The following is a 23,331-nucleotide window of genomic DNA, read 5'->3' on the forward strand; positions in this document are numbered from 1 at the left end:
ATAATCAATCGCTTCATTATACAAAGACAAACTTGCCCGTCTCTCTCCTTTACCCACTGTTTCATATTGTCGTTTGATGCACCAATCCCTACTCAACCCCCACTAACACTAGCCTTTTGACCTCGTAAATAAATGTCTATCTTCCTCACAAGCTTTTCCCCCATTCCCACTTTATCATCACATTATTACAACTTTATCATGTATATAGACAACAAAGACAAAAGGACAAGTAAGCACAAAGGGGTAAGCTATAACATTAGGTGAGAATTGAAGGAAGACACCGAGAAAGTTGATACAGACAGACAGAAAACGAAAGCAAAAGAAGAGACGACGACAAAAGTCCGACGCAGGTCCACTCCTTTCCCGCCTTTTGACGTTTTTCTGGAATGAACCTTGCTTCCTTTCCTCTATTTCGAGCTCAGGCTTTTGGAGGCGGCAACGCCATCCTTGGTGGCTTCGGCCGCCATGGTGGACTGGGCCGTGAGCGCCGACACGCCGGGGGAGGAGGGGGCGTCGCCGCTGGGATTGGGAGGAGGAAGGACGCCCGGGACGAGGCCGTGGCCGAGGTGGCCGGCGGTAGCGGAGGAGATGGCGGAGGCGAGGGAGATGGGCATGAGGCAGAGGCCCTTCCCCTGCAGATACTGCATCGCTGACCCCATGTCCTCCTCCATCATCTTCGCCACCTGGTGCTCCGTCACCGTCAGGCTGTCGCTGCTTCCCGCCGCGCCGCCGTTCGCTCCGTCTCTTCCCGCCCCGCTTTGCCCCTGTTCATTTCACCCCCCCGCCATTAATCCTTCTCTAATCATACACTAAACAACCCAAAACCAAGATAGAGAAAGAGATAGCGGGGGATAGTTTGGGGAATTCAGTTAGCAGCACGCGTGTCGCTGTTAGTGCTTCCTGCTTCGATCGGTCGTCGCCATCACCGAGCCCAGGATATCCCCATGCTCGAAGAATACGGTATGGCATCAAAGGTAAAAGAAGAAAACCACAGGAATAGGAGAAGAGGAAGAAGAGTGAAGACCGGTATTTACTACCTCCGAAGCCATATCAGCCACCAGCGGCGCAACCGCCGCGGCTCCGCCCAACCTGCTCATGCTCAGCACCTGTGCGCCCAAAAAAAAATCACCATAGTCAACCACCGCGTCCATATCTGTGTTGCTGGTGTCGGTAGGATACCGCTGACTAGGGCACATGGATCAACTCGCATCTATGTGCGAGCCAATCAAGATCCGGGATCTTTGTCCGGATTTGTCCAAGGAGATGGTTGACTTTGGTGTCAAACGTACGTTTCCAGAGAGAAGGCAGATCACATGGCGAAGCAACAAACAGAAACAAGAGGAAAGGGAGGAAGAGAGGAGTTTGCCTTGACTTGAAGCTGGAGGAACTTGACGTAGTCGATGATCTCATCCAGCATCGACGCCTTGTCCGTCTGGAATCCACCAATTCATACGACCTCTTAATAACATATAACAGAAAACTAACCCGGAAAGAAAAAGAAGACAATAAAAGAAGCAGTCTTCTGCTTTCTTTCTCATCCATTGTCTTCTTCCAACAAGTCAAAAAATTCTGGTTTTGGTAGAGTAGCAAGCACAACATATGATGAGCATAATAGCAATGATGATACTGAAGTTGAACTTTCGTGTTGACAATGTTTGTTCTGCTCATTAAATTATTTTGCTCATATCTACGTTAAATTCTTCTTGTGGTTATGGACCACCTATTAATTTGTTGGTATGCTTCTCCTCACCAACTCTGAAGCCCAGCAGTCAGATGCGCAAGTAAACATGGATGTATATACAATATATATATTGCTTATTCATCTGAGACCTCATTAATTAGGCATGCAACTCTCTTAATCACCTTCACATGGTGAATACCATGGTAGAAGCTAATGTAATCTAACTCCTACAATATGCAGACCATTATCTTCATAAACATCATCATCTATGAGCAAAGTTAGAAGCAATGTTGGATGCTTTATACGGAAAAAAGGGATCCTAACACTATTATACTTCTTATTAAAAAGTATAAGAAGCATACAGATATATATGTATGTATACAGACAGAATCATTCATCTCATTTTCTATTCCCATATTCTCCAGCTTTCAACTTTGCTTTAATGATGTAGCATTTTCTCCAGAACAGGAAAAGATAAAAGAACAAAAGAAATAATGATAGGAGGAGACAGAGAAGATTTTAATACCTTATTGGCGTTGGGCACCAACTCCTGCAGAGCTTTCATCCTCTCTGCGATTCTCTCCCTGCGAAGCTGTGTGCGTAGAAAACAAAGAACAAAACATAAGAGAAATGACTGAAGAGATGCATACAAATGGTGAGACAGCAGAAGGTGCAGTACAGAACAAATCTGAAGCATGTTGCAGCGAGTACCGAGGGAGGGGAGGAGAGCATTTAATGCAGAGGCCTACAGGTTTCTGGGCCTTCAATGATCTCAATTTCTCGATCCTTTCGTGCGAAAAAGCAATTTTCTAAGGAAAAAAAATTGATCTTTTTGGTTGATTTCTGTCACGGCTTACCCTCTCGGCGATGCTGTGAGGATCAGTTGCCTGGCCCCTCCGCGCCCTCACCCTCTGCCTCGGCGGTCCCGAGCCACCACCGGCGGAGGCCGACGCCAAGGTTGACGCAGCTGGAGTCTGCCCCGCTCCGGCCGCCGGTGGCGCTGCTCCAAAGTTCTGGCCCGGCATCGGCGCGCTCTGGTTTTTGAGTTCGGGCATCGACCAATGAGAAATGCTCAAACAGAATGAAAAGCTTCATCTGGAGAATGTTACGATGGTTTGGTAGAACCTGGGGATGATGGAAACTCTGTTGATTCACCGATTCAGCGAGCTGAAGCGATCCCCCGAATCCATTGTATAGTCCATCGCCGCCCTTTCACTCAAAGATCGAGATTTTACAACGCAGTTTGTTTTGTTTGGTTTCTTCTCGTCCCGAATAAATGGATTTCTTCAAGTAAAGAGGATGAAAGGAAGGAGAATTAGAGCAACGTACGGTGGGATTGGGGGAATCGGCGGAGCCAGCGCTCCCCAGAGTCAGCGGCAGCGGGAGCAGCCCAGATAGCATCTGCTGCTGGCCGCTGCGGCTGAGCTGGAGCATCAGCGCCTCCCCCGTCGGCGAGCTCCCGCCGCTGATCTGGTGCTGCCGGAGCCGGTTGGCGAGCAGCAATGACTCGTCGTACTGCATCTCCTCCGCTGACTCTCCGGCGCGGCCAGCGCTGAAGAGCCTCTGCCCCGCCGTGGGGGCGTCGGAAGGGGGGACCCAGGCGGGCCTGGGGTTCCCGAGCTCGGCCCAGGCGGAGGGCAGGTTGGAGAGCATCTGGTCGAGGAAGTCGTCGTGGCCGACACCGCCGCCTGCGTGATCGAACGGCGCCTGCAGTCCGTGGCCGTTCTGCAGCTCCCGGAGCGCGACGTGGGCCGCGGCGGCGGCCGAGGTGTGGGAGATGCCGTTGAGGGACGACGCCATGCCCGGCATCTCTCTATTGCTCGGCTGCATCCCCAGTTTCACGGCGAGGGTTAGGGTTAGGGTTTGGGATTGGGGAGGGAAAAGAAGCCGGAAAAGAAGTATCGTGTCGGAGTCGACAGAGATGCAAGAGGGCGGTGAGCAGGGGGAGACGAGCATTTCGTGATATGCTTCGTAACTTATATTGGGATTTTTCTAATTAACTTAATCTCGGGATTAATTATTTAATTTCTTACTACCTTATCCTTAAGTAAGTAATTAAGTTAATTAATAACTACTGGCGAGGGGAAGAGGAGAGCGGGTGAAGCAGTTTTGCAAATTATTTTGACTCACCCGTAACCTTACCTGGCTCGTATTGGTTTCAATGTGGGTCACATTGCGCAAGTTTTGGGCAGTTACGGCTCCCCCCCCGGCTCCGATCTGGGTGAGGGCGAAGGGTGACTGGGAATCATGTTGTTCCGTTTTATTTTGGGGGCCGGGTGGTGGGGTCTACAACGGGGACAAATCACATCCGTCAGATTCCGAGGTTGATCTGAGTGATGATTACGCGTTTGACCTCGGATTTCTTGTCTTGTCTCGCTTTCCATCGGTGAACAGGTTGAGAATATACATCGTAGACATACAGTATACATGTTTGTGTATGCACGAGTAAATTTTGTTGGCATTTATCCCCCAAGGGAAGGATTTGATTCATATTGATAAATAGGTAATGACATCAACCACTTATGTGACGTCTTCATATTCGATGATGAGAATGATTAGACTTTAATTGTTAGCAGTAGGTCCATGAATTCATATGGAATCCACATCAACGGTGAGCTATATTGTTCTATTGCTTTTCTTAATCCATCCCTCTTCCTTGATCCATTTTCGATCTAATTATGCATACTTTCATTTTTCATGTATATATATTTGAATAGAGTGTTGAATATTGGTTCGATATTAATTGTGTTGGCTTATCAAATAGATATATTGTAGTATCATAAAGTAAAATAACAAAAATGATAAATTCTTTATGTACTCGATAAGATGATCATCCCTTCTTGGACTCATCATTCATCTAATATGAACAAATATTGACTTGAGTCGAAGAGAAAATTTGTGAATACATCATCCTATAAAGCTCATTATTCAAGAGAAAAATGATAATCATCACATAAGACATTAGATAGTGATCATAGTAATCGCACAAGACATTCAACGAGCATTCGACATCACTAGTAGTGAAAATTAACTCGGGTATACACTACCATACTAACTAATTAGGTGAAAGCCATATTATACTTTCTTAAGTTGTCTTATTTTGGGTCCAAAAAGATATTCTTTTTAATCCATAGTTTTCACATATCATAAGATTTGTCTTAGGGCCTCAAGATAATGCAGACCTTTATATCTATTCATGTTAATGCTTAATTAACTTCTAGGAGCTAACATAACAAGCTAATCAAAGTTGTCAAACTAATCAACAACTGTAAGCTCATACATTCTTCGATGCAGATCCCAAAGTACAAATTTTCTTTCATTAATCTGAACTACAAAGATGCTAATGGATGCATTTTATTTTCTGTTGCGGCACACTTAATGAAGTGTGTTCTACAAATCATCCTCCACTTTGTTGCTAACCACAAAAAAGAATTGACAACATAATATGCCATTACACTAAATCAGAAAGCTTAATGAACAAAATCTTCCATGATGAGCCCCCAAAATTTCCATGCACACTAAATCTTAGAGAACAGACAAAATCATAAAGCAGCAAAAGTGACATGTAATTTGCCAGTAAGGGACAGCACTCTGAGCTTTTGTTTTAATGCTATCATTGCCACTAATTAAGGTTCAAGTATACACTTAGATGTCAACTCAAAAATACTAGCCAAAATGGTATCCAATGACAGAGGTTAGAGGCTATATATACAAAGAAAGGATGTATCATGTGTCATATTAGGTTAATAAGGATGCAGAGAAGAGGAGCTTGACGATAATTAATGAACTCATAATTTCGTTCCTAGAAGTCAATAGTATAGGTAACGATAATTGGATGAGTTCTTGTTAGGATCAACTATATATATATATATATATATATATATATATATATATATATATATTCTCTTGCCTTTTAATTTTGTTTATTTTTTTAAATACCCACATGGTATTGTGTGAGTTGACTCTTAAGAAATCAGTCCACCACCAGGTCAATAGAAATCCCCCAAAGTCAAATCCCCAGATCTCGAACACTTCTTACAGGAGTCTCCTGCAATCTTACATCCTATCTTTGGTCACAAAAGTCAAAGACAAAGGCTGACAGGGATGGGTTGACCACAGGCATGGCACAAGGAACTCTTGTGGCTCGCATTGCATTGCCTCTCCAATCTAAAGGAGGGACGACAAAGCCTCACCACACATATGATTAGCTTTGGGAAAGGTTGATTCTCCTCAGATATCCACCTCTCTCTCTCTCTCTCTCTCTCTCTCCTTTTTCTCTCCACAATGCCCACACCCTCTTCACATTTCCCCAAATATAATCATTCAAGCAAACAATCACACCTCCTGCTTCAGATACTAATTGTACAACGAAAACAAGGAAAAAAAAACAAAGTTCTACAGACAATTATTATTATTCTTTTAGCTGAAATTTGGTAACTATGAAATCATGCATCCTCTTCAAACAAAATGTTAGAAGATATATGATATACTTGCTAAGGCTATGCAAGATGGAATACAACACCTAAGTTCCATTGTATTCTACGCAGCTAATCAATATTCTCAATACGATTAGTAAGATTGTTTCTACAATAACAACTGTAATCATAAATCCCAACTATTTGGGGAAGGATTATTTCTCGTATGTTAAATATGTAATTGCTATCAATTGAAACTACAATGTTAGGGTTACAACGGACCATACAATATCTAGGTTCGATCATACTTTATGCAGCTAATTGATATTGTTCATATGATTAGTCCTATAAATAAATATAATAATTGTTTATACTTTACTAAAGTTTAAACTGTTACTGGATGCCTAGAGCGCAAAAATAAACCAGCAAGAACTCATGAACGTTCAAATGGCTTTTCACCAGCTCAAAAAGAGAATAAATTTATGCATTCCCATGATTAATTCAACTATCAATTTTTGGGATGTTAGCAAAGCTACATATATATCTGCACACAGAAGTATCATTTATATATAATTTATTGCACAAAAGGAAACGATGTTTGGTCCATTACCTAACGACATTCGTGTCGCCAATGTGGCCCTTCAAGTCTGGCAATCGAGGAAGAGAGCAGGAAGAAAGAAAACCGAACAGCTGTGATTTTAGTAGGGAAGCAGCTTGATGAAGGCTTTGTTCGGTATCACGAGAAAAATCCAAGTTCCTGCGAGATCAATAAGAGTTGACACCTCGGGATATCTGGCGACATCCAATCGTCACCCCTGGTAAGATAAACAGTTAAAAGAGAGTCAATAGCAAACATCAGGAACTTGGTACTGATCATGAACATCATATAGAAGTTGTGGAAGAAAAAGACACAAGTCCAGACGATAGTATACTTAATGCAAGCTCCACTCGGACATCCATCCAGAGGTTTGTTGGCCACCTCAATGTGGAAGCTGACGACTCTGGTGATGTGGTTGAATGTACTCTGCGAATGGCTGCCAAGAAGGAGCGTTCTCCAATCTCATTAATTGAGAGAGAGAGAAACCCATGTCCAATATCTGGTATCCTAAAAACCAAGAAAAGAATGGCCTGCACCTTGGGCCATTCTCACTTGCAATTTACTCTCGAATAGTGAATACAATGTTTCATCCGTAGTTGTCTTAATCTTCGGAGAAATAAAGAAAAAAAAAAAGATAAAATTAATTATTAGCTAAAACCGAGATACAATTACAGCAATTTTTTGTCTCTCTTTTTGCCTTCATATCCTCAAGGGTTGGTTCCCTCGTTTTGTTTGCCCCAGCTCTGAATTTAACTTCTGATGTGCTTTCGCATTGGCAGTCTCTTGGAATGGGTTTGGCCCACCAAAAGATTGTTGGGACTTCCTCAACTTCTTCCTCTTGCCTTGGTCGTAATCCTCATCCCTGAGATGATTTAAAAATCAGGAAAAAGAAATTGAAGAAAGAGCAGCTGTAGCAGATTGCATGTCAATTCAAGTGAGTTAATTCATGTATTAAGTAATAGCATGAAATTTAATTCGACCGCAAGAAGCTGCAGGGTAAGAATGCATGACCATTAGTTGGAATCGAAAGCCAATGCCCACAGAAACTTGTTAGGATGACCGGTTTGGATGACTATGAAGAATGGAAAGTGCTAACCCATTCCAAGCAAAGTATTGTCAAGGTCGACAGATGAATCCAAAGACAGACATCAGTAGTGCACTTATCAAAGATGTTGGACTCTGAACCGAGAATATATTTTTTAACATCAAATTAACCAACCATTTAGCTTTTCTTAAAAGAAAAATATGGAAGAAACCAGTCACATATTGTGCATGTATATCTTCACATCATCATATTTGTTAATAGCTATTGACAGTTAGAAACCAAAGATCAGCTATAGTTTACAGGCCATCCTCATGGTCCATGGAAGGGCTATCAATTTTTAAATGTTTGAGTCTTCACAAACAAAAAACACAAAAAAAAATTGAAGTAACATAAACAACGAACAAACATATAAATTCAACAAGGACACTGAAGCTGTCTGGGACTGATTTGAGGTTTAAATTAGAACCTACAGAAACAGTTGATTATATAGAATACAATGGCACTTTCCATAGGTTATTTCAAGATATCTATTTTCTGATATTTATAATATATATGACAAGTTAGCAATGCTAGCCATCTCGAATATATCTTTCAGCATCGTTCTTGTTCATGTCTTTTCAAAGCTAGTTATTCCTACACTTGTGCTGACAATAGTGATCTATGAAGAAAGGTAAACCATCAGACCAATTATTGCAAGCAAGCAAGACCATAGCAATGACAAGCATTTTTAAAAGCAGAGACTTGAAGTCACAGGGGCCATGCAAGTAGACAAACGTCTTTTCTAGATTCGGTTAAAGGTATGCATAATAGAAGCTAACTAAGATTAGTGCAAATTACACTAAAAGAATTGATTTATGAGGAACAGTATTATGGCTATTTTGATTATTCTATGTCAATCCCGAAACTATTAACAGCTCAAGACTTTACATATTGGTCTTCATTCATCACTTTATTGAAGAAACCCACAAGCATGCGATCATACATTTAGGTTCCAGATACTCTTTTGAATGATAAAGTGACTATAATTTAGGATCTACTTGTAAGGTATAACAGTAGAGCATGTTTTGTTGATCACCATAAATATCATGCAGAAGTGAAGGAAAGAGCCTTACCATTCATCCAATACATAGCCAATGCTGGTATTTCTTGAGCTTTCTGGCCCATTAAGTTCCAATTTAGGCAATTCTACATCATCCCATCTTGAAACTGCATCCCCAATGTGGCAAATGATTAGTAAGCAACAACAATTATAAGAACAAAAAATGTAATGGCTGACAAGTAAAACCAGATATTGCAGATATTCACCAGTAGTTTCTTTCAACTCCCCCATCAGCAGGTTCATAAAATCATGATGGATACCTTTGTCATCTGTATATGTGGCTCTCGAGCTAAGCAATTTTTCTGCAGAACTCAAGCAACTTCTTGGTAAGCCAAAATTATCAAGTGTTACATTCTTATTAGTATTCTTCAACTTATCACCTCTATTGGTAGAACTAAGTGATTCACCATTGCAATAGTTCCCACTCTTCACCATTTTGGAATTATTGTCTTCTACCAGTCCAGATCGGCAGTGTTTCTCATGACAATGCTCACGTACAGTGGCCTCAGAAGTGGATGCAGCCAGATCATTTGTGTTGATATCATCAGGAATATCTTTTAGCAATATTTTATAACTTGAAGGCTGTTTTTTGCTTTTCCTAACTTTCTTAATCTTGTGCAGATTTAAAGAAGCAAAAAATATATGGTTCCGGCCAAAACAAATGCCTCTTAACGGACGCTTAGCAATCTTCTTTGGCTTCAGCTGCTTTAAATTGTCTATTCTGCTGTCGTCTTTAAAAGTATCCTCCTGAACAAAGCTGTTTGCAGTGTCTAGTCTCTTTGGCAAATTAACCAACCTTGGCTTCTCCTGCTTATGAAGGTTTTCCACATGGGATAGCATGCTAGATGAGCACCACTCATTGTGATGAGTGGTCTGGCCAAGCAAACAAGGAAAACATTAATACTCAAAATAGCAAAAAACAGGATCTCGAAGAAAAAGTACAACAAAACTATACCAGATTTCCCACTGGTGCTCTGCCATTTGCTTCCTTCCTAGTAAATCCATTTAAAAGTTTGATTTTTCGATTTTCTTCAGGTATGCCATTTACTGCATTGCAAAGCATATCGTGCGTCTGCAAAATTCCTTTTTCAGCATCATTGTCCTGAGATTGGATAAGGTGACAAGTCAGACAAAGTGCGGCTGCACACAACCAGCATCTGGCATAAGTAACATGAAACAGTTTTGAAGTTACCTTAGCCATATGTCTTTCTTTGAGAAGTTTGTTTTCATGTTTCTGAGACTTCGGGCGAGTGCAGCTAGAGTTATTCAGAACAGCAATAACCCCAACTGACTTCACCTCTCCATTAGTGCTCCCAGATATTTGACATCTTTCATCATCTGATTGATGACTTCCAAGGATAAAAGTAGCATCAATTCTACAAGTGGCTTTAGCTTCCTCCACCATGAAATCTTTTCTCATCACCTGAAGGGTTACAGATGTTGATGTTGTTTGCTGTAATCCTTCTGGCAAGGAATCTCCATCTGGTTGCAAAGTGGAAGTTTCTCTTCCTATTGCCTCTCTGTCAATTTGCACTTCTGGAACTTCATACAAAGTAGGGGTTTTACTTTTTTGCAAAGTCAAAATTGCTTGAGGCAAAGGGTGAAGTGACAAAGTGTCCTTTACTGAACCAGATTGAACATTGGTGCTACAAGTTCTGACACAATTCTTAAGTGCCCCATTTAGGGCCAAGGATGATTCAGGAATCAGTTTCCTTTCAGTAGCATTAGCAGAAATGTTATCTTTGTGGACCATATTGACTGATCCCTTTGGCAAAGAAGTTCTGTCACGGACATAAAATAGCATATATGCTTTCTGTGCTAATACAGTCTTTTCACTGACCTGGCCAACCTGCAAATCAATGTTTGACAGAATCAACAGAGGAACACAATTGTTAATAGAAAAAGCATATCAAAAATGAACTTTCATCAATGACCAGTAGGAAAATCTGCATAATGTATGCTGATTAATGCTCTGCAATTAATTTATCTTTCTTGTATTATCTGTTAGTATCCTCTATATTCAAGTGCTTTCAATGTGCATTTTCCAAATACCTACCTAAGAAAAACATGTTTCTTCCTTCCTCCCCATCATGAGTAAGAAAATCTGCATAATGTATGCTGATTAATGCTCTGCAATCAATTTATCTTTCTTGTATTATCTGTTAGTATCCTCTATATTCAAGTGCTTTCAATATGCATTTTCCAAATGCCTACCTAAGAAAAACATGTTTCTTCCTTCCACCCCATGACCCCAGAAAAATCTGCATGACGGATGCTGATTAATGTTCTGCAATTAATTTATCTTTCTTGTATTATCTGTTAGTATCCTCCATATTCAAGTGCTTTCAATATGCATTTTTCAAATACCTTCCAAAGAAAACATGTTTCTTCCTTTCACCCCATGAAAGGAAGAACAGCAAACAAACGTCAAAAAGCACCATATGATAGGTTCTTCCATCAGGAGGGAGATCAGATAAACCTGTTCTAATGTTGAATGTCCATTGCAAAAGTACATAATATAGTCATCCAAACTTAACTTTCTCTGTTATCAGTTTATCTACAGAATTGCATGTATATAACAACACATCATCAGACACAGTAAATAATAAGACCTGGTTATCATCAAGAGAATGCCACATGCCACTTGAGGTGCGAACATAACAAAAGTAGTGTCCAGAGTGGGTACTCCAACCCGCATGCACCAATACACCATAAAGGGTGTATTTTACATCTCCACCCTGCAAAATATCAAGAATGGATAAATAATCAGATCTAAACAGAAATATTTAGCATTTTTATAATGGAAGAATCACTACTTAAATATTTACACACATGTTGATCACTGAGGAAAGGTTTCAAGTCAAGAGTGGGCTCAAAATCCACTTTTTTGTCGATCTTCTGACCAGGAACATAAGAACTAAAACGTTTGAGATGGATAGTGAGAACATATGGGGCCTTGTGAATAGTAAGTTGCTTTAAGGCCCTAACTTTCTCCTTGCAGTGCTGGCACTGGTACTGCCTCTCACCTCCATCTAATTGCTCGACAGCAGTGAAATGTGTAAGTGCCTTCCACAAAGAATCAGCCTTTGCTATTTCAAGGCTCAAGTCTACGAAGGGATCAAATTTACTGGAAGAGTAGGAACACTGTGTGCATTTAACCTGCAAAAAAAAAAGTGCATTGTCTTGTAACTTACAGGTATTTCAACAATCCAAAGGGAACGAGACAAAACAATAAGAACAGATCCTAAATGGCTGACTTTGATATAAACATAAAATGAGAACGGAGGTGAAATTTAAAGCAGACATTGGTGAGAATGGTTACCAATGTACTTTTTGAACAAAATATGAAGGCCATCTTTTACACTTGGGTTTCACCAAAGTTTGTAAAACCCACAGTTGTCTCATTAAACATTATGTTCTAGTTCTTTATAATCAAAGACCATCTTTTAAACCACAGTTGTCTCATTAAACATTAAGTTATATTAGGTTTTACAATCAAAGTCGGCATATTTTTTGGCATAACCTCCTAATGCTCTGGAAACCATATATGTGTTTTTGGAAGAGGGAGAGAGACAGAGAGAGAGAGAGAGAGAGAGAGAGAGAGAGAGAGAGAGAGAGAGAGAGAGAGAGATTGTTTGTAAGCTAAGGGATTCTCCCAGATAGGCTTTAGTATGCACAAAATCATGCCTCAGGAACAATTCATGGCTAAGGTCACATCGCATTCTTCAAGCATGCAAGCTCTAAGTTCACCAATTACTCAAGAAGTTTTGCCATAATGGACTTTTATAAATGAGACTTCAAATGTCCAAAAAAAAAATTCTCCATTCAAAGGAATAGTAACATTGACATTACAGACTGGATTTGTTTGCTTAGATTTTCCTTTCAGGGGAAGTGTCTCCTAAGACAATTAGATCCTTTATCTAATACCAATAAATAAGCATTAAAATTGCATATTTATAATTGCAAATCCATAGAGTTACCTGGCTCCTGAGATGGCCACCAAATATCTTGTGCACCAAACTTTTCTCATAAGCACCAGGCGACTCACTTGGGACTCCGGATGGTAAACAACATTTATGCATGGATTCAAGCAAGTTAACCATGTATTCATGTGCATCCTCTTGTCTGGAATTGCGAAAATTGCGTGATATGCCTAAGATGGAGTTAAGGTTTGCCATTTTAAACTAAAAAACAGAACAACAAGGTCACTATCTAAGATGTTAATTTAAAATTAAATAATCATTGAATCTGGTGGTTGAACAAAATAATAATTTTATTAGAGGAAACATTTTGTAGAGAACAAAATAATAATAACTGTGCAGCATAAAAGGATACAACGCAAGTTCTTGACAAGATGAGAAGGTGATAATATCTTTCCATTTGACTGTAAAGCAGTGATGACATGATTCTGAAGAGCGCACATTGCACAAAATCCAGCTGTATGACCTATGGACAAAAAATTGAAGACATTTTAGTAACAAATTTCTCCAACAGATAGAGAACCGACAAATGTTAAATACAATAAGAACATATGAATTGATGTGCAACAACAACTAGCAATATAATGGCAACAATAAAATACAAAGAGGGAACAAACAGGCAGTTTTGTCCATTTTGATTACAAAAACTAGCACAAGAAATTTCCAAAGAAATAGAGTTCAGAACTAAACAGGAAAGCAAGATCAAAAGTTTGGCAAAAAAACTGTGGTTAATAGGGATATTGCTTTGTGTTGTTGTTGTTGTTATTAGATAAAGATTAATTGGAAACAAGATGTATATTACTAACATGACACCACATCACATAAATTCTTAACCTGCATTCCTAGTGTACTTACCTATTCTAAGAAAGAAAGCAAATATTGTGTAGGCAACTTCGGTGGCCCATGTAAAATTGATGAATAAAAGCACGGTGATGTGGGAGAATACACCACCTAAATAAAACATATAAATGAGTAGGAAAAAGAACTTACAAGAAGATTTATGCTTTCCACTTTGCAAATAAGCAGCAAAGGGCTCAGTGTACGTCAGGCATTGGAGGACTGAATTGAGAAAACAAGTGTTGCCAAGATTTGCTAGTCCAGCACCCTGTAAGACACACAATTTTCATAAGTTCACATATCAGAATTGATAAAAAAAAGGTTCATATTCAAGGCAAAATAAATAAATATCAAAAAATTGTAAACGGACATAATAACTTAGAGTAGAAGTACATTATCCTTAAACAATCACCACAAAATGCATAGGAAGATGATTTGAGGAAAGGAAGAAAAGAAATGCAAGTTTTGTCCAATAAACATTAGGAACAGAACAGAATCAGAAACAATAACCCATCATCAACAAATTGCAGCAATAGATGATCGGAAGCTACAGCTTCGTTCCTCCTTAAACGAGGTTTCAATCAAATTGCACGAGAACCCAACAAACTTACTATTCTCCGGAAGGTGATACTAAAGCTAAGCTCAGGATCCATTCTGTGCTCATAAAACTCCCTCTCCCCCGATCGCTTCCCAGGAGAAGGCGCCCCGGCCTGAAAGGCCCCTCCACGGCTAACCGCCGGCCTGTCGAGACCCAATCTGGGGTTCAAGGTTTCGAGGCGGAAATCCCCATCAGAACTGGAGAAGGAAGAGTACGGCTTCCTCGCGGGGTGGAACTCGATCCTCCTATGGAACAGGCTCTCCACCCGAGACAACCCGGATGCGGGGGCCGCGGCACACTCCGGTTTATCCGCCACCGCCGATCCTTCCGCCATTGGAGCGGAGGTGGGATCGAAGCGGCTAAGGTGTTAGCCCGGAGATCGGGGAGAAGGCGAGGGAGATAGAGAGTGGGAAGCAAGGCGTAACAAGGGTTTCGGCGCCGCTTCGCTACCGCTTGGTGTTGTTCTTGCCCCTCTGGCCTTGCTCGAGGCGTTATAAAGATCCTACGCTCCGGAAAGGTGAAGCCGGTGGAAGAAGCATTACCGACCGTTGATTCCTGTGTTGCCCGTTGAGGTTTGCTTAGTGGGTTTGGGTCGGTTTTCAACTGTTTTCTGAAATTAAAATTGTTTTGTGTGTAATTGATAAAATTAAACTAACTCAAAACTATTTCTTATCTCAATTATTATAATAATAATAATCTAAGGATTAATAGTCGGGTTGTTATATTAGAGCTAATTATGTCAATAATTAAAATGAGTTAATCCGTGTAACAATTAATTAATCACAATTAATCACCTCAGTACCAAATAATTCATATCCCAAAATATTATTATCATGGATGATTATAAAGAATCTTTTACGAGGATTTTTGAAGGATTTCTTTGATCTCCATATATGCATTCTCATCTTTCTCTTAAATGATTTCTCTATAACCCCAAATAACTTGTGGTGGGAGTTTTAGCTAATTGGTAAAATTCAAATATCTGAAAGGCTATATGGTTGTATTTTGAAGAATGAACATGAAAATTACTTCTCTTTGATATGATCATGGAGGTGCCTTTTTCCTGGTAGAATCCTGGATATTCATTCTACAGGAAAAATAGTTTCTCATAGACTGCATTCTAATTTTATTTGCTTATGTTAGATCTTCTCAGCTATTGACTCGAGACATTCTGATTGTTCTTCCCTCCCTTTTGTTTAGACAACAAAGTGGAGCTGACCATTTCATTTCTGCTTCGTGGATTGCTCACTTCTGTTCAATCAGCTTTGCGGTACATTGGTTTCTTCAAGAGGTTCGTCAACGACAGTCCTATCTATCTATACCTTTCCTCGAAGACCGAACTGCACCATCCGAAATGGGACACGCCACATTTCTAACCAGAGTTTACTAAGTTTCATTTTACTGCTACAATTGTAGTACGAACGTTTAGTTATAATAGAAATGATGAATTATCTATCATATTGATAAGACTTGCAATCGTCACTACAAGACTGGATAACTTCATTATGCTTTTTTTTGTTGTTGTTGCGATAATTAACCCAATTTCCCCTGAGAAACATCGACTTAATCAAATCTGCTGATAACTTGGAAACTCCGATTCTGTATTCTTCGATCCGACTCTTATTCCAAGAAGTAACTGGCAGTGATTTCTCTTGCCCCAGAAAAATCACTTCCGGTCAGCTTTGAGCTTGCAGATGCTGAAACATTCTTCCGGAGATCGCACTTGCAAGCGCTTCTGCAAAACTTGGATCCTGAGTCAATGATGAGGCCATCTTCTCCGCCAAGATTCGTTGGAATTCGACACACTCAACTTCAGACCTGAATCCTCGTGGCCTGAGATCCAGGGCGACTGCAGAGTCCGAAGAACTGAGAGAGACGAAGCAAGGGAGCGACTCGTTCTCCGTGGTTGGCGGATCATGGTTGTGCTCACCTTCGTAAGTAGCTATCAACACTGAGCTGTCTTCCGCACTCCTCTGCACCTGCGGCAAGCAAGGATGACCAACAAGAGTCAGTTGCATCACTTTAATGATCAGTGGAAGTTGCCCGGTCTCATCTGTTCAAGTGTTTAGGAATGTTTTCTTCTGCTCATCGAGACTTGCACAACTTGTGATCAATCTGTTTCATTTCATTTACAATAACATTTCATAGTTGAAATCAGTGGGGTTTCTATAATTTTGTATTGTACAAATTGTATAAAAACTATTAAATATGTTTGAGAAACATCATATTTCCTTATTATTTTACAGATATGTAATAAAATAGATATAAAACTGGAAAAAAGAAACAGCTGGAATGTTCATCAAATTTAATTGGTCATCAAAGAAAAGAATACGTTAAAATGAAGAAATATTGAGGTTTTGATTCTCTAATTCCTAACATGTCCAGAAGAAGAAGAAGAAGAAGAAGAAGAAGAAATGTTAGATGTGTTGGTACCTTCTTCTTCACAGGACATGAAGGGGCAAAGGAGCATCTAAAGTAAGCTCTTGGAGATGGATTGTCCTTGGTAACCTTCTGCCCATACTTCCTCCATTGATAGCCATCTCTCACCACCTAAAACACACACACACGACATGAGGCAAGTTAATTCATGCTGCTGCAATTACGTTCCTGCAAAAAACAGCGTGAAGAGCTACGCTACTCACCAGTCTCGAACTGGATGCATCGATCCTCATGGAAGTCGTGTAGATACTGGTCATGTTGGCACTCATCCTCATCCTCTTCCTCTTCTTCGCCGGGGGTACTGAGTTTGTGAGGTCCATCAACTGATGGTGAAGAGCTGTGTGGTTGGAATACATGGCTTTGACCATCTCGTTTAGCCTCTTGTTCTCCTCGCTCAGTTCATTCAGCTTGGCTTCTAAGTCTCCGTTCTGCAGTGACGGTGATCTCGCATGGTTTCAGATGATGTTGATCATGGTGGTGATTGATCATAAGCATGTAGTTACTTACCGAAGCTTGATCAGGAGACCGGCCGATGCTGAGGTCGAGGCTAAGAGATGGATTGATCCATTCTGAATCCATCAATGGTTCGAAGGCCAATATGAGAGGAACAAGGAGTAGAATGAAGCAGCTACTTATGTAGAGAAGTTTGCATTGGTCTTGCAGACTTGGAGAGGAATCTGTCAGGAAAAGAGGGGCGATGAATTTGTAGAACAATCTCAATGCTTGCCTCATTCATGGAGATGTCATGCAAGTGTCATCACCCTTCAACCGCACATCAAACTGGATAAGAGAAGACAAGAGAGAGAGAGAGAGAGAGAGAGGTAAAAGGAGATTTGGCTTTGTGTGTGAAGTGGGAGAAGGAAACAGCCAAAACATGAAACCTTCTTTTGTGATTTCCAAGTCAATCTCATCAGTCATCGCCCATTTGCCCCCTCTTTCTTCTCTTGTTTTCTCGTTCTTGATGAGAGTCAATTTTTTCCGCTTGACTTCAAAACTTAATCCTAAAGCTACAGTTGGTTCTGCAATTACTGTGGATGTCAAATTAACAGGTCACTGAACTTATAATCCATAGCTTTCTTGTGTTCCACAATAAGTTGATGATCAAAGACATAAATTGGCAATAGATTACTGTCTTGGAATGTCTCAAGAACAAGCAACAGGTTAGCTGCTGCCATTAGTCTGTGCATCAAGCAGATCAACTTGACCTAAAAGTTTATCAAGGGAAATTGATCTAAAAGTTAACAGCAATAAATTAACTGGACTTTTCTAGATAGTCAAATTGATAGTGCAGATCTTTAAGACATGCACAAAAGTAAATTGAGATGTTGAATTTGTAAACCAGATGACTTAGTCCTTGTGTGTATCACTTACTGGAGAAGATTTCTACTTCTAAGACTAATATACCTCATTTTCTTCACCAGCAGTGGAATTCTTAAGTATGATATATTTTGTCGTTTTATCGGTAAATGATAATGGCAATGAATCAGGTTTTCTAGAGTTTGCTTTGTCTATTTCGCATGCTTAAATTCGAATTGGGTATCCTTAAATAAGGAAGAATTAATTGAGCAAGTAGGTATACACACCCATTTAATTAATGTTAAGATGGATTGCTAAAAAGGAGTATTCCATAGGAAAGATTTTTGAATTTATTTACTTTTCTATAATATGGTCTTTCATGAAAGATCTTTAAGATAATGCATTTGGAGAGAGAAATCATATTTCTAAGTTTAAGTTTTGCAACATAATAACATATGACTAAAATTTTCTCTGTGATTTATAATTTGATTTTTCTTTCATCCCATGAATTGGCTGTGGTTTTCATAAATCCCAACTGGAAGCTTCATGCAGATTGATGGACTTGTGGGGCATTTCTTCAGGGTCAAAATGTGGGAGTCCTCTCTACAACCTTATTTCCAAGCATGACTGGGACCAAGTCCTGTGACCAAAATATCAGATGAACCAAAAGAGTATCCAAAGAAAAAACAAAAAGGAAAAAGAAAGTATATCCTTTTTTTACTTGGATCCTTGAAGAAAAAATGTGAGTAAATGATATTACATTTGTATTTATATTTATACATATGCAATGTATCTTCTATCTATTGGTTTGATTCAAAAGGAGAAGTTGATTAGATCGAACCGAAAAAAAAAAAGAGTGTTTTACCATAAAAAAAAAAAAAAAAACATGGATGCACTCTAGTAATAAAAAAAAAATCTAATAAATCACACATCTCTACATATATTTGTGTATACGATCATAACAACATTTATTGAAAATTTATATTTATGTTTAATGTCATTGTATGTTACATAAAATACACTCGTTAAGGTAAGATGATCAAGTCGAGAAGATATTAGAGAGAGAAAGAGATATGGGAGATGTCAGATGATTAAAGAGAAAGGATTTTAGTAATTTTGTTATTAATTTAATATAACTTTCCTATCATAAAAATCAGGAAATAGGGTTCGAGCCTTTTTGGTATAATAGTAAGATTGCTCCTTTAAGACTTAAGAGATCATGATTTGAGTCATGAAAATATTTTTTTAATATTTAATGATAAGATTATGTATATTGACTCTCCCTAGACCCAGTATTGACGGGAGCTTCGTACGTTGAGTACATCTTTTTTTTTTTGACAAAATTAAAAAAAAAATTAAAAAATATATACGACACAATTGCATCAATGGGTTTAAGCTCATGAACATGTGAACACAACCAACAATCAGATGGATGTGTGAATCTTCTTATTAATCCAACCACCATATTTAATATCTGCTGGTGACCAACCAACACAGCAAGTCTTCCCAAGCCAAAATAATTGATCTTTGATGAATCCACTTCTTCCTGCAATTGCATTGCAATTGCAGATCCTGACCTGACTCCAGTAGGTCAATGGAGACAAGCTGTAGGTCTTATCTTATACTGTTGCAGATTTGATCCTTGGACAATGATGGATGCCATTGCTTAATTTAGTCATTCACATGCTTCTATCAGAATGATGTCAATATTACTTGGATGGTGATATTAAGAAAAGACTATACGCAAATGACTGATTAATGTCATGTTCATAATGCAAACACATAATTCCTATGTTTTTTTTTCAATTAGCCAACATGATACCATGGAAATCTCTGAAACCAGTTCATGTAGCAACCATCATCTCACACCTTGGTTGGGGCAAATATCAATACATAGATATAAATCAAAGAACCATTGATTTAGAGAACATTACATTGTGAAATAACATATATTTTTGCTGTTACTTGTCTGGTTTTTAGCTAACAAGTGTCATTGTGAAGAAGATTAGGATGGTCTTCTTCATTACAGTTCTTTATTAATGGTTGCTTGATTCCAATCCATGTTTCAATTAGGGAAGCAACCAATTTGTCCTTGAAGATTTGGCTTATGTAATAGATACGATATGAAGAATCTATCATCTTAACTATCCATGTTCCAACTCCAGGAACACAAGAAGGCCCTTGCAGTCAATGCACTCAAAGTCTTCTTAATAATGGAGTCAAGAATGATGACTAAACTAAACCTCTCCTTGTTCTTGTCATCTGTGCCTCATGTCAAGACACATCTATGATTACTTCACCTTCTCTTCTGATTTTTCTTCTAGTGTATGTCATCATGCTTCATTTAATAGTGACATCAACAAGTAGCACCTCAGCACAAACTCACACCTCACAGAACTACAAGAAACTTCCCCTCCATCACATGACCACCTGCACCATTCATCTACCATTCTCTTACCAACATGTCTACTTTCACTGCCTTTTTCGTTTATTGTTTACTTGCTGTGTAGAGAATGTGTGGGTGCTGCTGATTTTTTCCATTGCCATGTAATAATTATAATAAAAAATACAAACATGAAAAATCGATTGTGAAATAAGAAGAGCTAAAATACCGATTAGAATAAAATTTACGATCAAATCAAATAAATCTATTCCATCAAAAAAACATCTCAAAATTTACATTGTATGTTATGAACAACACGGATGAAATATGACTTTAATACCACTAATGTTAGCAAAAAAAAAACCTATGAATTGAATGTATAATTCATAGATTATCAATAACTAATAAAAACTATTTTATCTTATTATCAATGTTATGTAACTTATATCACTATTATCGTCATAATAATACAATTAAAATCATAATTTGACTTCTAATGACTTTTGGGATTTCCAACACTTCGTTGAGCTGCTGAACACTTATATCACTATTATCGTCATAATCCCTGCAAAGCTTCTCTCCTTGGAGTAACCTTCTCCCTTCTTCCCCATTATGTGCACCGGGTCACTAAATGTCATCGACAACCATGGGTCTGAAAGAAACAACTAGATGATAGTTTTTGTTGTGTGTAACTTTCCATGTTATATATACATATATATATCTAATGTACAATAAAGTATGGAGTTGATTAATGATGAAGGTTCTAATATTGACATATTAACTATCAAAAGTGGTAAAGATTTTGATTGGGTTACCAAAAAATCACGATTAGATTACCATGGCATCAGAGCTTAAACTGATAAGAAATGGTTCTATATATATATGAATTTTAACACACCTTCTCACATACAAAGTTAATCTCGACTTAGTTCATGAAGACATTACACAAGTATTGATTGAACCGGATGAAGATTTAGAACTTACGATCTGTTCTGATGCCATGATAAATATTTTAATTAGATTACAAAAAATATTAATCAAAATTTTTGTTAGTATATCAGAGCTTAAGCAGATAGAGAGAAAACCCAATAACTTTGAATCAACACATTTGAGAAGGAAAAGAGAGAATGTAAAAATTACTTTGCCTTGGGCCTTCACTCGGTATATAGATATGTAATCACCAATTTCCTTGATGTTCTAATTGTCTTGTTAAGTTAGATTAAAGAGAAGCAGATTTGTAGTGTAGAATGGACTGCTAACACACTTTTTTTTTATATAACTTGAGACATCCAAATAATTAGTGTATTATTGTATTATTGATATGTCTTATACTCGAGTCTATATGAGAATATCTTATTTGTTGTTTGATATAATAAATAGAAAATATTTTTTTTGAAAAACACACATTCTTTTTGTTCTTCAGGGTGGCTAAGTTCTCTACCCAATCAATTTCTTCATGCAATTTCAAATAGTATTTGTTATTATTTTCCATATTACAGTGATTCATTATAAACAAGAAACATGTGATTTTGACATTCGATGCAATACATTACATTTCATGGAAATTAAAGAGAGAAAAACTGAATCATTCTGCAACCACTAATATGTAGTGTTTAGTAACGCAAAACAGATGCATCAAACTTAATTATCCATGTAGAAAATGTTTATTGATACAAATTCATGATATTGTTGTACACAATAGTATTTTTTCATGAAAAACTTAGGCTCGTTAATCGAACAATTCATCATGATCCAAGCAATTGAATACTTTCCCCCCTTTTTCCTTATGCATTTCTAGTTTCAAGTTCCACAACAAATAAAAAAGAACCACTTCAAAAAAGATTTTCAAGAATGAAGACTAGAATCCTTCAAATATTATATTATATTATATTATATATATATATATTCATGATAATATATATATATATATATATATATATATATATATATATATATATATATATATATATATATATATATATATTGTCATGGCCTGGGTCTAATGGGCTAATTGGTCTATCAGATCTTTATAAGCTGAAGTTAATAGTAGCACACTCATGACTCTTATAAGTCAATCTTAATCTTTCCCATATCAGAACTAATCAGAAATCTTATATATATATATATATATATAATTTTCATGAGAGAGTATTTAAAAGGTCATTTGATCTCATCAAAGGAATTAGTTGCTATTGTGCCATGTGCAAAAAAAAGCTTACAAAGTCAAAGAGGAAGCGATGACTCCACCATGGTGCAAAGCTTATAAGGTCAAATGAAGAGGTAAAACGTCAATGACATGAGGAATACAAAGTTACTTGGTTGAGCCGCATCCACAATGGATTCTCATGTCACCACCTCAAATGTCATCTTCACTAGCAATTAACAGCGCTCATCTTTCGAGCATACACCCAAAGTTTCGTTGACCAGGTCAACGATGACAACAGGCTGTAGACTAATTAGCCTTTGGAGTCTAATCAACGTGACATTACCTTCGCCAATCTAATCGCTCGAGTTAAGAGGGATGTGGGACCCTATGGTTGGATCCAATAACAGGTCAGGTATGCGTGACCGGTGAAACAAGGAGGTAGGAGGACTTGCTTTGTCCATCAAGCTACAGTGCGTCGATCAGGACCGTACATAGCCCCAGTGGAACACAAGAAATTCCCGGTCTCGTACGGCGACGCGAAGGCGACGACACGTCTCGGGATGTCCTAACTGCCTCCAATCACGAGCGCCGGCAGTGGTGGGCCCGTCACGGTTCCCTCTCAGATGGAGCGGGCATTGATTGACACCCTTCGAGTACCGTGATCGGGCTGCGGTCACGGAACGAGTGGCAGATACAACGGTCGCATATGATTTATTATGCGGGTGGAGTCCTCATAGTTTTTTCCCTTCTCCGTTCCTATACGTGTTCTTCTGTCGTCACGGGAAGCGCAGACACGTGTGAGCCAAGAGTCGGG

At 38.7% G+C, this 23,331-nt stretch overlaps 3 protein-coding genes across 4 annotated transcripts; all 3 read right to left on the bottom strand.

Annotated features, from left to right (window-relative positions):
• Positions 1-230: 230 nt before the first annotated feature.
• On the bottom strand, positions 231-3,652 carry LOC103980305 (bHLH transcription factor RHL1). The gene is made up of 7 exons (XM_009396667.3): positions 3,011-3,652; positions 2,807-2,890; positions 2,539-2,715; positions 2,208-2,273; positions 1,367-1,432; positions 1,038-1,106; positions 231-764 (listed from the first exon to the last, which is right to left on the bottom strand). The coding sequence occupies exons 1-7, from the start codon at positions 3,635-3,637 to the stop codon at positions 408-410; spliced, it is 1,446 nt and encodes a 481-aa protein (XP_009394942.2). The 5' UTR covers positions 3,638-3,652; the 3' UTR covers positions 231-407.
• A 3,550-nt stretch (positions 3,653-7,202) lies between these two features.
• Positions 7,203-14,720, bottom strand: LOC103980304 (ubiquitin carboxyl-terminal hydrolase 23). 2 transcript variants are annotated; one of them, XM_009396664.2, is made up of 12 exons: positions 14,267-14,720; positions 13,809-13,923; positions 13,174-13,284; positions 12,819-12,991; positions 11,671-11,997; positions 11,451-11,576; positions 10,031-10,687; positions 9,794-9,940; positions 9,219-9,711; positions 9,045-9,140; positions 8,852-8,945; positions 7,203-7,556 (listed from the first exon to the last, which is right to left on the bottom strand). In XM_009396664.2, the coding sequence occupies exons 1-12, from the start codon at positions 14,585-14,587 to the stop codon at positions 7,394-7,396; spliced, it is 2,823 nt and encodes a 940-aa protein (XP_009394939.1). In that variant the 5' UTR covers positions 14,588-14,720; the 3' UTR covers positions 7,203-7,393. The 2 variants fall into 2 exon arrangements, with proteins under 2 accessions (XP_009394939.1, XP_009394938.1); XM_009396663.2 differs by having other exon boundaries at positions 9,045-9,711.
• Positions 14,721-15,694: 974 nt separating this feature from the next.
• Positions 15,695-17,472, bottom strand: LOC103980303 (WRKY transcription factor WRKY76). Its single transcript, XM_009396662.3, has 4 exons — positions 17,200-17,472; positions 16,896-17,120; positions 16,687-16,803; positions 15,695-16,232 (listed from the first exon to the last, which is right to left on the bottom strand). The coding sequence occupies exons 1-4, from the start codon at positions 17,422-17,424 to the stop codon at positions 15,930-15,932; spliced, it is 870 nt and encodes a 289-aa protein (XP_009394937.3). The 5' UTR covers positions 17,425-17,472; the 3' UTR covers positions 15,695-15,929.
• Positions 17,473-23,331: the final 5,859 nt, after the last annotated feature.

Source organism: Musa acuminata, chromosome BXJ2-4 (assembly GCF_036884655.1).
Source record: "Musa acuminata AAA Group cultivar baxijiao chromosome BXJ2-4, Cavendish_Baxijiao_AAA, whole genome shotgun sequence".
NCBI classification, from domain to species: domain Eukaryota; kingdom Viridiplantae; phylum Streptophyta; class Magnoliopsida; order Zingiberales; family Musaceae; genus Musa; species Musa acuminata.

Excerpts from the sequence above, each read along its gene's own strand:
- LOC103980305 (XM_009396667.3), bottom strand. The coding sequence starts at position 3,637 with ATGCTCGTCTCCCCCTGCTCACCGCCCTCTTGCATCTCTGTCGACTCC. Across the intron at positions 2,891-3,010 it reads CCGATTCCCCCAATCCCACC|GGCGGCGATGGACTATACAA; the intron begins GTACGTTGCTCT and ends TTTGAGTGAAAG. Across the intron at positions 2,274-2,538 it reads CTCACAGCATCGCCGAGAGG|CTTCGCAGGGAGAGAATCGC; the intron begins GTAAGCCGTGAC and ends CTACGCACACAG.
- LOC103980304 (XM_009396663.2), bottom strand. The coding sequence starts at position 14,587 with ATGGCGGAAGGATCGGCGGTGGCGGATAAACCGGAGTGTGCCGCGGCC. Across the intron at positions 13,285-13,808 it reads TGGAAAGCATAAATCTTCTT|GTCATACAGCTGGATTTTGT; the intron begins GTAAGTTCTTTT and ends TTTTGTCCATAG. Across the intron at positions 8,946-9,044 it reads GGAGTTGAAAGAAACTACTG|TTTCAAGATGGGATGATGTA; the intron begins GTGAATATCTGC and ends TTGGGGATGCAG.
- LOC103980303 (XM_009396662.3), bottom strand. The coding sequence starts at position 17,424 with ATGAGGCAAGCATTGAGATTGTTCTACAAATTCATCGCCCCTCTTTTC. Across the intron at positions 17,121-17,199 it reads GGTCTCCTGATCAAGCTTCG|AACGGAGACTTAGAAGCCAA; the intron begins GTAAGTAACTAC and ends CCGTCACTGCAG. Across the intron at positions 16,233-16,686 it reads CATGTCCTGTGAAGAAGAAG|GTGCAGAGGAGTGCGGAAGA; the intron begins GTACCAACACAT and ends TGCTTGCCGCAG.